The following is an 11,616-nucleotide window of genomic DNA, read 5'->3' as shown; positions in this document are numbered from 1 at the left end:
ACCCAGAATCTCTGTCTCCTGCACTCAGGGATGGCAGTAAAGGGTATGTTCGATGCTGTCTTCCTGTAGAACTGAGTTCTGATGGTCTGTGGTGGGAATCTGCTTTTTGTTGTTGTTGTTGTTGTTGTTCTGTTTTTGGAGACAGGGTCTCACTGCGTAGCCCTGACTGTCCTGGAATTCACTTCGAAGACCAGGCTGGCGTCGAGCTCACAGAGATCTGCCTGCCTCTGATTAACAAGGGCTAAGATTAAGATTAAAGGCATGTGCCACCACCATGAGGTGGAAACCTGCTTTTTTCCCCCCAAGATTTATTTATTTATTATTGTATGCAGTGTTCAGTCTGCATGTATACTTGCACAGCAGAAGAGGGCGTCAGATCTTATTAGAGTTTGTTGTGAGCCACCATGTGGTAGCTGGGAATTGAACTCAGTGCCTCTGGAAAAGCAACCAGTGCTTTTAATGGCTGAGCCATCTCTCCAGCCCCCAGAAACCTGTTTTTTTTTTTTTTTTTTAAACACTGCTTTCTCTGGTTACTTTTCCTCCAGGCTTCAATTTCTCATCTCCCAACAGGAAGTTCTAGGGTTGCCTCCAATTCATATTTTATACTAAAATTCATTTATTTGTTTTTGTTTTCTTGATTCCGTGGTAGAGGTTAGAACCTTGGTGGGAAACAAAATACAGTGGTTCATTTTCAACACAAAAGTCCCTTAGATGGGCTTTGGTTTTAGGTATGTAAGAGGCATTGGGTTCCTTTTCCTAATAGCTTGTGCCTTTTTGTTTGACCTTTGAGCTAACCTTTTCAAACCAAAGGTTATCTTGGGATTGGCAATACAGGCAGCTTGCTACATTATGACTAAGACTGTACACTGAAAAAAAAGGGGAAATAGAATCTAGAATGAATAGAATCATAAAAAAAGAGACAGTTTTCCCCCTAACAAAACATGCTTGCTGTTTTTGTTGGCATTTGACTTGGCAAGACCGTAAAAGAAACTGCCTCCATTTTTATTCTAACTCTCTAGCACTCACTGTTATGATAGCTTCAAAGCAATCTTTCTTCCTCTAGCTACCAAATGCTATGATTACGGATGCGAGCTCCCATATTCAGTTTTATTTATTTTGCCATTCTGGAGTCAGGATCAAGAGCCTTGGCTGGGCAGTGTTGGTGCACGCCTTTAATCCCCGCACTTAGAAGACTGTGTCAGGGGGATCTCTGGGAGTTCAAAGGCAGCTTAGCCTACAGAGTGAGTTTCAGAAAAGCCAGGGACACAAGATCCCATCTCGAAAAACCCAAAAGAAAAAGAAAAAAGAAACAAAAGGTTTCTTGTCAACTAGACTCTCTAGCACTGAGCCACACACTTGGCTTCGGTTTTGGTCTCCAAGTTGACTTTTGAGTAAAGCCAAAGTAAGACGATGCTCATGGAGACTTCCTTTCAGTGGTCCCTTTATTGGAGGTTGTGGTCTGTGGTTGCTCAAAGGAGCATCAGAGATAGTGCTTCCTGGATGTCCAAGGCTCCCTCAGAGGAGTTCTTAGTTTTCAGCCTAGAAGAAATAAGAGACTATGAGACTTAGGGTATATGCATGGTTAGGTCTGCCCTCCTTGCTATGGAGTCTTGGCTATGAGACGGAATAGGGGCCCATAGTGATGGAGTGAATACAAAGCTGGTTGTACCTGGGTGTGGTGGGAAAACATCTGTAATCCCAGCAGTTGGGAGATTGAGGCAGTTGGGAATTGAGCAGTTGGGAGACTGAGGAGATTTTGAAAGTTCAAGGTTAACATTGGGCCACCCGTGAATGGCACACACCTTTAGCCTTTAATTTAGGAGGCAGAGACACGTGGATCTCTATGAGTTTGAGGCTACATGGTGGAAACCTTGCCCCCCCCCCAAATCCAGGTTACATAACAAGTCCCGATTAAAACAAACAAAATTCAAGCAAACCAAATCAATCACAAACCCATCTGCAGGCAAGGGTGGGCAGATAAATAGCTTAATGAAAATGAGTGGTAAGATAAGTAGGGGCTGGAGGGTCAAAAGTTCAGAATCATCCCTCCTGAACTTGCCTCAAAAAGGGAAACCTTGTCTCAAAATCAAATGACAGGTGGGAGATGACTCAACCAGTAAAGTGCTTGCTTTGCAAATGTGAAGACCTGAGTTTGATCCCCAGGACCCACATAAAGATACTGGCCAAAGTGGAAACTTTTAATCCCAGCACTGGCCATCTGGAGACAAGAGGACCCTTGGGGCTAACTAGCCAGTAAGCCTAGTCTGTTTGTTGAGCTTCTCGTCAATGACAGCCCTTCTCTCAAAGGAAGTAGATGACTTTCCTGAGGATGACACAGGAAGTAGCTCTTAAACAGCAGACATCAGAACACACACACGTACATAGACATGTGTTAAAAAGAAGATAAAATGGAAGTAGCAGTTGGATGTGATATACTTTGAAACCTTACAATCTCAGCACTTGAGGCGGAAGTCAACATGAGCTAATGGGTTTAAGGCTAGCCTGGACTATACCTCGAGCCTTTGTTTCACAACCAGCCAATCAAACAAACAAAACAGACACAGGTAATGGCATTGTCCTGGTGTGATCAGAGGCTAGGGTTAGACTTTTTCTCTTTCTTTCTTTCTTTCTTTCTTTCTTTCTTTCTTTCTTTCTTTTTTTGGATTTTTGAGACAGGGTTTCTCTATAGCTTGGGAGCCTGTCCTGGAACTAGCTCTTGTAGACCAGGCTGGCTACGAACTCACAGAAATCCACCTGCCTCTGCCTCCCAAGTGCTGGGATTAAAGGCGTGCGCCACCACTGCCCGGTTTAGGATTAGGCTTTTAGGCTGACTGTGCTCACTATGTCTAGATTGCTCTAATGTAAGAATCTTCAGGAGTCTTGGCAGGTATCCCACAAAACAAAACAAAACCAAAATCTCAAGAATCTTCATGAGCTAGAGGCCATCAAGAACCATTAGGGCTGAGATGAGCAGAGAAAGCAAGGCAGGGGTAGGGACTGGACTGAGGTTATGCAGACGATCTGTTAAGGTCAAGGGTCACACAGTTCAGGTTAGCGTTGTGTGAACAGAGAGCTTCTGGATGGGAGGCTGGAGTGAGTACTAGGCTGGATGGCCTGGGATAAGGTAAGCAGAAGGGTTTTGTCTCGAACCTTGTTATAAATTAATAAAAGATGCCATAAGTTTGGTAGTGAGGATCTAAGACAAATTGCTCTTCAGATGAGAGCCTTATCTGAATAGCATCAGGCTGCAAACAATCATGATAGGCCCTAAAGAGAGAGAAACTTCAGTTCCAAAGAACCTCAGGAGTTCCTGGCTCTGACATATTTCAGGGGTGGATGTGGAGCTTGAGAGGTAGGGAAGACTCACACCGTGCAGTCTTCCACCAAGAGTCAGCAAAGCAGTCAAGCATAGACCGGAAGATTTTTGTTAGCTGGGGGGTGGTGATCAGGCAGAGTTACGCAATCTTTCTGAGTTCAAGGCCAACCTGATCTACAGAGCAAGTTCCAGGACAGCCAGGGCTACACTGAGAAACCCTGTCTTGAAAAACAAAACCTTTTTTTTTCTTTTGACAGGGTTTTACTGTGCAGGAACTTGCTCTGTAGCCCAGTCTGGTCTTGAACTCAGAGGTCTGTGATGTGGGAGTGTCATATCAATCTGTTGATTTCATTGGCTGAGCAATAAAGAAACTGCTTGGCCCTCATAGGTTAGAACATAGATGGGAGGAGTAAACAGAATAGAATTCTGGGCGGAAGAGGAAGTGAGGTCAGACTCTGCTCTGCTCCCGGAGAGACTTGACAGCTCTGGGCTGGAGCAGAGACACCATGATGGACGGAGGCTAGAATCTTCCCGGTAAGCGCACCTTGGGGGTGCTTACACACATCATTAGAAATGGGCTAGTCCAGGTGCGAGAATTAGCCTGTAAGGGCTAGAGTTCATGGGCCAAGCAGTGTTTAACTGAGTACAGTTTGTATGTTGTTATTTCGGGCATGAGCTAGCCAAGTGGCCGGGGTGTTGGGGACGCAGCCCCGCCGCCACTCTTATTTCAACAGGTCTGCCTATCCCTGCCTCCTGAATATGGGATCAAAGTCATGAGCCACCATACCTGGCTTAAATAAGAAGGTAAAGTCGGGAGTAGAGAGCCGGTCAGGAGTGAAGAGCCCTTGCTGCTTCCATGGATAACCCAGGTTCTGTTCCCAGAACCCATCAAGTAAGGCCACAAGGGTTGGTAAACTCCGCTACAGGGGTTCTGATTTCCACTTCTGATCTTCACACACACACACACACACACACACACACACACACTCAGGCACTGCAAATAAACCTTTTGAAAAAAGAATAAACTTATAATTTAAGATTGCTTTAGTGCTATATAGCAATTCCCTATTAATTGAAATATTCCCTCAAGGAAAGAATTAGGGTTCCTCCATCAAGGCTGGTTAGACGGAAGCTTAAACAGCTGCTGCGAGAGAAGATGGGGGACAGGACTGACAACACATTTGCCAAAAATTGCCCTGAAGGGTTCTTCACTAGTGAGCTGATTACAAGTTGTGTAGAGGGCTCAGGATTGCAGCTTTCATCATTCATCGCCCATGGTGAAGTGACTTCCCATGATGCAGCTGCTTTTGTTTTTGTTTTGTTTATTTGTTTTTGAGACAGAATTTCTCTGTAGGTTTGGAGCCTGTCTTGGAACTAGCTCTTGTAGACCAGTCTGGCCTCGAACTCACAGAGATCTCTGCCTGCCTCTGCCTCCCGAGTGCTGGGATTAAAGGTGTGCGCCACCACTACCCAGCTGATACAGCTGTTTTTAAAGTCATTCCTGATCCTGTAAGGAACTCCTCATCCGTACTCCTGTAAGTAAACCCAATAAAAACAACCAAGTTGGATTTTGTAGAGAATTGTTACTATTTGAGGTGTGACCCCTCAGGAAGTCTCTCATAACACTTGGCCAAGAGTGTCAGAGAACATCAGAAAGACAACAGTGGCCTGCTCTACAACTTCCGAGAGACTTTTGGTAGATGTGGCCCGATTTGGGGGAGACAGTTGGGCAGCTGGAGGTCTGTAATCTAACAGGTATGTGTAACGAAGGTCAGACTGAGGTTATAAATCAGAGGGGTGCCAACAGAGGGGTTGGCAGTCAAGCAAAAGACAAGCTGACTGGGGGCAGGGCCAGGGCTGAAGATGTGTGTTCAGAATAGACAGGACAGATGATGCCATGGGCAGTGACAGGCAGACTCACCGCGGTGAAATGAGGCCAGGTGCGCAGCAGGTTGAAGAGCGCATTCCCAGGGCAGTCGCTGCGCACGAGCTGGCGGTGGCCCAGCACTTTGTAGTCTGGCAGCAGGTGGCCTGAGCGAATGGCGCAGCTCGGGAGCACGTCGCGAACCGTCTTCAGCGCTGCGTCGCTGGGCAGTGACCCAGTGTAGTTGCCCACGAAGGCCACGCCGAAACCGCGACTGTTGTGGCCGCGTGTATGTGCGCCCACCCAGTGCCAGCCACGGCCCTCGTACACATAGCCGTCGGATCCTACCACGAAACTGCGGAGGGGTTGGGGTAGGGCGGTTAAGCACCTTACTTGGCTGCGTCCCAATCTGGCCACACCCCCAGAGTCTGTGTCTGTACCACATGACACCGAGTGTGGTACACTGCCTCTGTTTCATCCAATTCAGTATCATTTGAACACCACGTGCCACCCCAGAATCCGTTCTCTCTTGTGGAATGCCTTAATCACAGCATTCAAAGAAAGAAACAGGCAGAACTCTATGAGTTCGAGGCCAGCTTTTTCCACATAGCGAGCTCCAGGCCAGTTATGAGACCTTGTTTTATTAAAAAAAGAAGAGGAGGAGGAGAAAGGAAAAAGAAGAAAAACAAAAAGCAGCCGGGTGTGCACACCTTTAATCCCAGTACTCGGGAGTAAAGGCAGCTGGACCTCTGAGTTTGAAGCCACCCTGGCCTACAGAGTGAGTTCCAGGTCAGTAAGGGCTACAGAGAGAAACCGTGTCTCAAAAAACAAACAAAAACTTTACCTTTTCTGAAAAACTGGTCAAGTCCCTTTTCACTCTTCTCCTCTCTCTATCCCTTGCCGGGATATCTCCATCCCAATCTGGGACCTTGCTCCTCATCTCCACCCCATCCTGGTTCTTGACCACGCCCACTACAAACTCTCTCTTCTACTTGCCAGTCTCCGCCCACTTGTTTTACTCCCTACCCTCCAACCTCTCCCACAGTAGCCTAGGCCAGGTTCACCTGTAGCCGATGTCATCCCAGTGACGCACGTCCTGGTGGAAACGCTGCATGGAGCGCATGTTGGCGGCACAGCGCTGGAAGGTGGTGCAGGGTGGCGCTGGCACGTATGTGTGATGCACATATAAGAATCCGAGGGGCAGCCGGAGTGGTGTCGGGTTGCCTCGGTAGGGCGCGGCTCCCCAGCGGCAGCGAGGGAGAATGGCTGGGCATCCTTCAGGAGCAAGGGAGACTCTGATCATCAAGCATTTCATTCTGGAAGACTGAATCTCTATTAAGGTGAACCTACGGGCATCCCTCCCGTCTCCAGGAATTGGCAAGAGTCTAATTTTAGGACAGGAAGGTGACTCAGAGGGCACACACAGATAGATAGATAGATAGATAGATAGATAGATAGATAGATAGATAGATAGATGATTAATAGATAGATAAAGATAAATAGATAAAAGATAAATTATAGGTAGACACAGATAGACAGACATAGTCTTGGAGTCTGTTATGTCTCTGCCACTTCCAGGAGAAAGACCAAAAGTGTAGTATGATGGTGCATTTCTGTTAATCCCAGCATTTGACGAGATTAAAGAAGCAGGATTGCATGCTCAAGACCAGCCTGGGCTATGCAGACCTTGTCTCAATAAAATCGGTTAAAAAAAAAAATCAATCCCCATGTATTTCCTTTCAACTCTGTGTGTGTGTGTGTGTGTGTGTGTGTGTGTGTGTGTGTGTGATGTTAGAGTTCAGGGTCTCATGAAGCCCAGTCTGCCCTTTAATATATATTCTGGGCTGCCTTTGATATTCCTTGATCCTCTGGCCTCTACCTCTTAAGAGCTGGGATTGCCAGCATGCATCACTGTGTGCATTTTCCCTTGGTGACAGGATTGAATGCAGTCTTATGCGTACACTCTACCAACTGAGCTACACCCCCAATCCCTCTTTAAAAAAATTTAAATCAGGTGAACTCTTATCCATTTCAGGACCAACTCTTGCATTTCTTTGACTCTGCAGCTGTCCCTATCTTCACTGCTGTCCCCTTGGGATTCTCTGGGCCCTTGATCCCACCCACCACAGGGGGCTGGGAGTGTCTATTTATGAGGAGTCAGGGGAGCTCCTTACCCAGGAAAGTCTCAGTGAACTCCTTGGTAGCAAGGGTAGCCACCTGAGCCAGCTCTTCTTGGGTCATGTTCTGCAACTGTGGCTGTTTTGGCTCCAGTCTCTGTAGCTGGACAAGGGCTTCCCATACCTGCTGGGCCAGGGTAGGAGCGGAAGTCAATGCGGCCCCGTTCTGCCTTCGGAAGTTACTTCGGAACTTTGGATCGCCAGCCACCCCATCGCCATAGTACTCTCTCAGAAGGTGGCTGAGGGGTGGTCGGGGCCTAGAAACCCGGCTCAAGTGATCCCCAAGGAGAGCTCCATCCAAAGCACCATTGAGGAAAGCCATGGTGAGCCTGGATGCCTTGGGGTCCAACAGTGTGAAGACCCTGGGGGCAGAAAGCTGGTCCCAGCAACCCTCAGTTCCCAGGCCTGGAGAACTCTGAGTCTGGGAACCGTGGAGGAATGTCAGACCCAAGTCTCCAGCCAAGATGAGTGCCAAGAGTCTGTCCACAGTGGTGGGAGTCTTGGCTTTTTCGTTTGGTGAAGTAGCTCCAACATCTGTAGAAGAGGCTTTTGTGGAGGCATCCATTAGTCCTGGCCAGATGGCTGCAACGTTTGTCGTGTTGTCTCCAGCATCACAAGGGGTGGCCAAGCAGTCGTGCCCCTGCAAACCAGCCTCTAGCCCAATCAGTAGAGGCTTCACGGCTACAGTGGAGCCATCAGGTGCCAGCACCACTCCGTATTCCTGCCCATCCTGTACATCATGTTGAGCCACCTCTGAAATCAGAGCCTGAAGTTCTGGGCTCAGTGAGTGGAGCTCTGACTCTGTCGTGTTGTGGCTTGGTGCCTTCCGCAGCAAGTACTGGTGAAGAGAATTGTGGGGGCTGAAGTGGTTGGCTGACAGTATCCGTGCAGGGGCAGTGCCACTGGCCTCAGTTACTGGCACCTTTTGCTCAAGCTCAGCAAGGGCCTGTATGATGGAGTCCATGACCAGGGGTAAGGAGGAGGCTGCAGGAAAAGAAAATGCATCAGCCCAGCAACCCAGCATTGCTTGTTCCTGATCCTCTCCAGTACATGTTGTATTTCCCTAATTCCTTCCGACACCACTGTGACCAGCACTACCATTGTGTAGAGGGGGAAACTGAGACACCCAGACTATTCCTTGTTGGTTAAGGAGTTTGGACTGTCCATGAACACTGAGGATCATGAGCAGCAGAGCAGCCCGGCTAGGATGGCATTTGTGGTGGCTTAAGTAGGAATGTCCCTCATAGAATGCTTGGTCATTACGGAGTGGTGCTATTTGAGAGGGATTTTAGGAGGCGTGGTCTTGTTGGAATACATGTGGCCCTGTTGGAGGAAGTGTGTCATTGGAGTGGGGCTTTGGGGTTTCAAATGCTCAAACCAGGCCAAGTAGCTGTCTCTCTTCTTCCTGCTGCCTGTGGATCCTGATGTAGATCTCAGCTCCTCCTGCACAGGGTCTGCCTGTGCACTACCTTGCTTCCCACCATCCTAATATGGACTAAATCTCTGAAACCGTAAACTGGCCTTGATTAAATGCTCTCCTTTATAAGAGGTGCTGTGGCCATGGTGTGTATTCACAACAACAGACCAAGACAGCATTCTAAGCTTGTTGTTTGGGTTACAATATGGAAATGGGTTTCCAAGGTTCTAGATGAGGGGCAAACAGAAGAGGGGTAAATGAGGAAGGTGGTTGGTGGTATAGCGTTGGCAATGAACAAAAGCACGGAGAATTTCTACATATGTAGGGGTAAAGACAGATCACTTAAAAATTACTGTTGGGGCTAGAGAGGTGGTTCAGCGGTTAAGAGCACTGGCTGCTCTTCTAGAGAACCCAGGTTCGGTTCGATTCCCAGCATCTACACAACAGCTTACACCTATCTGTAACTCCAGTTCCAGGGATTCTGATACCCTCACACAGCTACACATGCATCCAAAACACCAATGCATATACATAAAATAAAAATGAATTATTAAAAATTACTATTATTTCAAGTTTTACTCTTACTATTTTTAATTGGTGGGGGGGTATGTGCATGTGGATGCTAGAGGTTTTGGATATACTGGAACTGGAGTTACCTGGTGGTTGTAAATCACCCAGTGTGAGTGCTAGGAACAGAACATGTATCTTCTACAGTGGTGCATTGTCTTAACCACTGAGACATCTCTCCAGCTCAGACAGTTTCTGGTGATAGATTACAGTTGGGCAATTTTAGGAGGAAAAGTATGTCAAAGGATTACCTGAGGCTTATGTAGCAATTTTCTCTAACCTGAGGCCTCTTACTAAGTCTCAGGAAGTAAACCAACATACAAGTCTCAGGAAACTCCTAAAACCTATGAAATTTAAGAGGCTCTTCTCCCAAGATTGTATAAGCAATAACAACTATAGAGAAGAAGCTGCCTGAGCTGCCTGAAAGTTCAGCAAGGAGGTGCAGGACTGCAGCTTTTGTGAATCGTCATTGATGCTGGGGATGGACTTTTTGGTGATACAGCTGTATTTGAATCACCCATATTCCTATAAGTAACCCAAAGTAAACACACTGGCTCACTGAGCGGAATAATTTCTTTGGTCCGCCATTCATACCCTATTTGGTGCATAAGATGTTCGTTATCTATTCGGAAGTAGTCACATGACACCAAGGAAGCTGAGTACAATGGCTCATGCCTGTAATCCCAGCCCTCAAGAAAGCTGAGACAGAAGGACCACCACAAGTTCAAGACTAGCCTGAACTACATAGTTCCAACCTTTCCTGGCTACAAAGTAAGACCTTGCCTCAAGCAAACAGACACACAGACAGATGGACAGACAAACAAACAGCCCATGGGGAGAGGAGAATGTGTTTTTCCCTTTTCAAGAGAGGGAATCTAGATGTTAGGTTACCAGGTTCACAGCAGAGTTAGGGGTTGTTGAATAATCAGCAATGTTTATTTAAACATTAACTATGTGTCAGACATCACTCTAAGTGATACATAAAATTTATTTAATTCTCACAAAACTTCCTGTTTACAGATGAAGCTTCTGAGATGGAGAGGACATGTTAGCTGCTTTAGGTCACGCAGTTAGGAAGTGCAGGAGGTTTAATTTGCATCTAGGAAGGTTGGTTCTTTTGTTATAGGGTTTGTTATATAGTGCAGGCCGGCCTCTAACTCATTATATATCCCCGGCTAAAGGTCCTCCTGCTGTCCCATGTTCTGGGAATACAGACAATTTGTTCCACACCCAGAGCCTCCAGGTCATTTTAATCCTGTACCCTAGCATCTGGAGGGCAATCCATTCTGTAACTTTGTTTCTGCTTAAATTATCAGGTCTTTTCTGCTTCTCAACCAAACCCAGCTCTCGCTCCTCCCATCCTAGTTGTGTGAGGTTTTTCTCCAGGAAGCTACCCTTGATTTTTGTTCCTAACCTTTCCACCCCCTACCCCCACCCCGGCCTTGTCTACTCTCTGACACCCCTTCCTTGACTCTATGGGTGTTGGAAACGTGTGGTGCCCTAATAGCAGTTTGCTGAGAGCTGGAGCCTTGACCAGCTAAGGTTCAACAAAACAAGTTCCCCTCCCCCAAGGCCTCTACCCTTGAACTCACCTGTCTCTGACTCTGGCCACAGCAACAGTCCAAGCAAAATCCAGAGGACACCCTGGACTTTCATCATTGTGGGGCTCCAGTTCCAGTGCAGAGGCCCAGCAGAGAATCTCAGAGGTGCTGGGAAGAGAGGGGCGTGAGAATTGACCTGACTTAACAAAGCGCAGCAGGACCGCACACTCACCCCAGCAGAGTTAAGAGTGTGGGAGTAGAGTGCCTGGATCAAGGTTATTTAGGTCTCAAAGTCTCCGCCATCCTGTCCTGTTCCCGCCCAGAGTGACCTGATAGGTCAGTAAGTCAGATCCATGCCAAGAGAAGCCTGTAGACTGGGAAGCTCAAACTCAGAAATGTCCGTGCCCTTGCCTTTAAAAAAATATAAAAATATATAATTAATTTTTTCCCAGCCCTGGAGATTAAACTTAGAGCTTTGTGCATGCCAGGCAAACACTGTACCTTTGAACTCTATCCCCTGACTCCCTTTTACATTTTATTTGATTTTATTTAAAAGGCTTGAGTGAATTCAAGGCCAACCTGTTCTACATGGTGAGTTCCAGGACAGCCGGGGCTACAGAGAAAAACCCCTGTCTCGAAAAAGAACAACTATATATAAAGACCTTCAATTTTAAATTCGAATGTGGGCAGAGTGTGTGCCCATGAGATGGGTGTATGCTTGAGCATATGCCAGG

The 11,616-nt window shown here is 47.1% G+C and overlaps 1 protein-coding gene across 2 annotated transcripts; it reads right to left on the bottom strand.

The window, feature by feature from the left end:
- Positions 1 to 1,088: 1,088 nt before the first annotated feature.
- Pglyrp2 (peptidoglycan recognition protein 2) lies at positions 1,089 to 11,191 on the bottom strand. 2 transcript variants are annotated; one of them, XM_050146113.1, is made up of 5 exons: positions 10,934 to 11,185; positions 7,355 to 8,341; positions 6,245 to 6,455; positions 5,238 to 5,535; positions 1,089 to 1,539 (listed from the first exon to the last, which is right to left on the bottom strand). In XM_050146113.1, exons 1-5 carry the CDS (start codon positions 10,998 to 11,000, stop codon positions 1,528 to 1,530), a joined length of 1,575 nt encoding a protein of 524 aa, XP_050002070.1. In that variant the 5' UTR covers positions 11,001 to 11,185; the 3' UTR covers positions 1,089 to 1,527. The 2 variants fall into 2 exon arrangements, with proteins under 2 accessions (XP_050002070.1, XP_050002072.1); XM_050146115.1 differs by lacking the exon at positions 5,238 to 5,535 and having other exon boundaries at positions 10,934 to 11,191.
- Between the last annotated feature and the right edge of the window lie 425 nt (positions 11,192 to 11,616).

The sequence above is a fragment of the Alexandromys fortis genome, unplaced genomic scaffold (genome assembly GCF_014885135.2).
Source record: "Alexandromys fortis isolate MF-2015 unplaced genomic scaffold, M_Fortis_MF-2015_v1.1 scaffold_42, whole genome shotgun sequence".
In the NCBI taxonomy this organism is placed as follows: domain Eukaryota; kingdom Metazoa; phylum Chordata; class Mammalia; order Rodentia; family Cricetidae; genus Alexandromys; species Alexandromys fortis.
This window is presented reverse-complemented; position numbering and strand designations above follow the sequence as displayed.

What these genes read in the sequence shown, in the direction of transcription:
- Pglyrp2 (XM_050146113.1), bottom strand. Translation starts at nt 11,000, where the DNA reads ATGATGAAAGTCCAGGGTGTCCTCTGGATTTTGCTTGGACTGTTGCTG. An exon ending in GTGGCCAGAGTCAGAGACAG is followed by an intron (nt 8,342 to 10,933) that starts GTGAGTTCAAGG and finishes CTTTTCCTGCAG; the next exon opens with CCTCCTCCTTACCCCTGGTC. An exon ending in GTTCACTGAGACTTTCCTGG is followed by an intron (nt 6,456 to 7,354) that starts GTAAGGAGCTCC and finishes TTGCTCCTGAAG; the next exon opens with GATGCCCAGCCATTCTCCCT.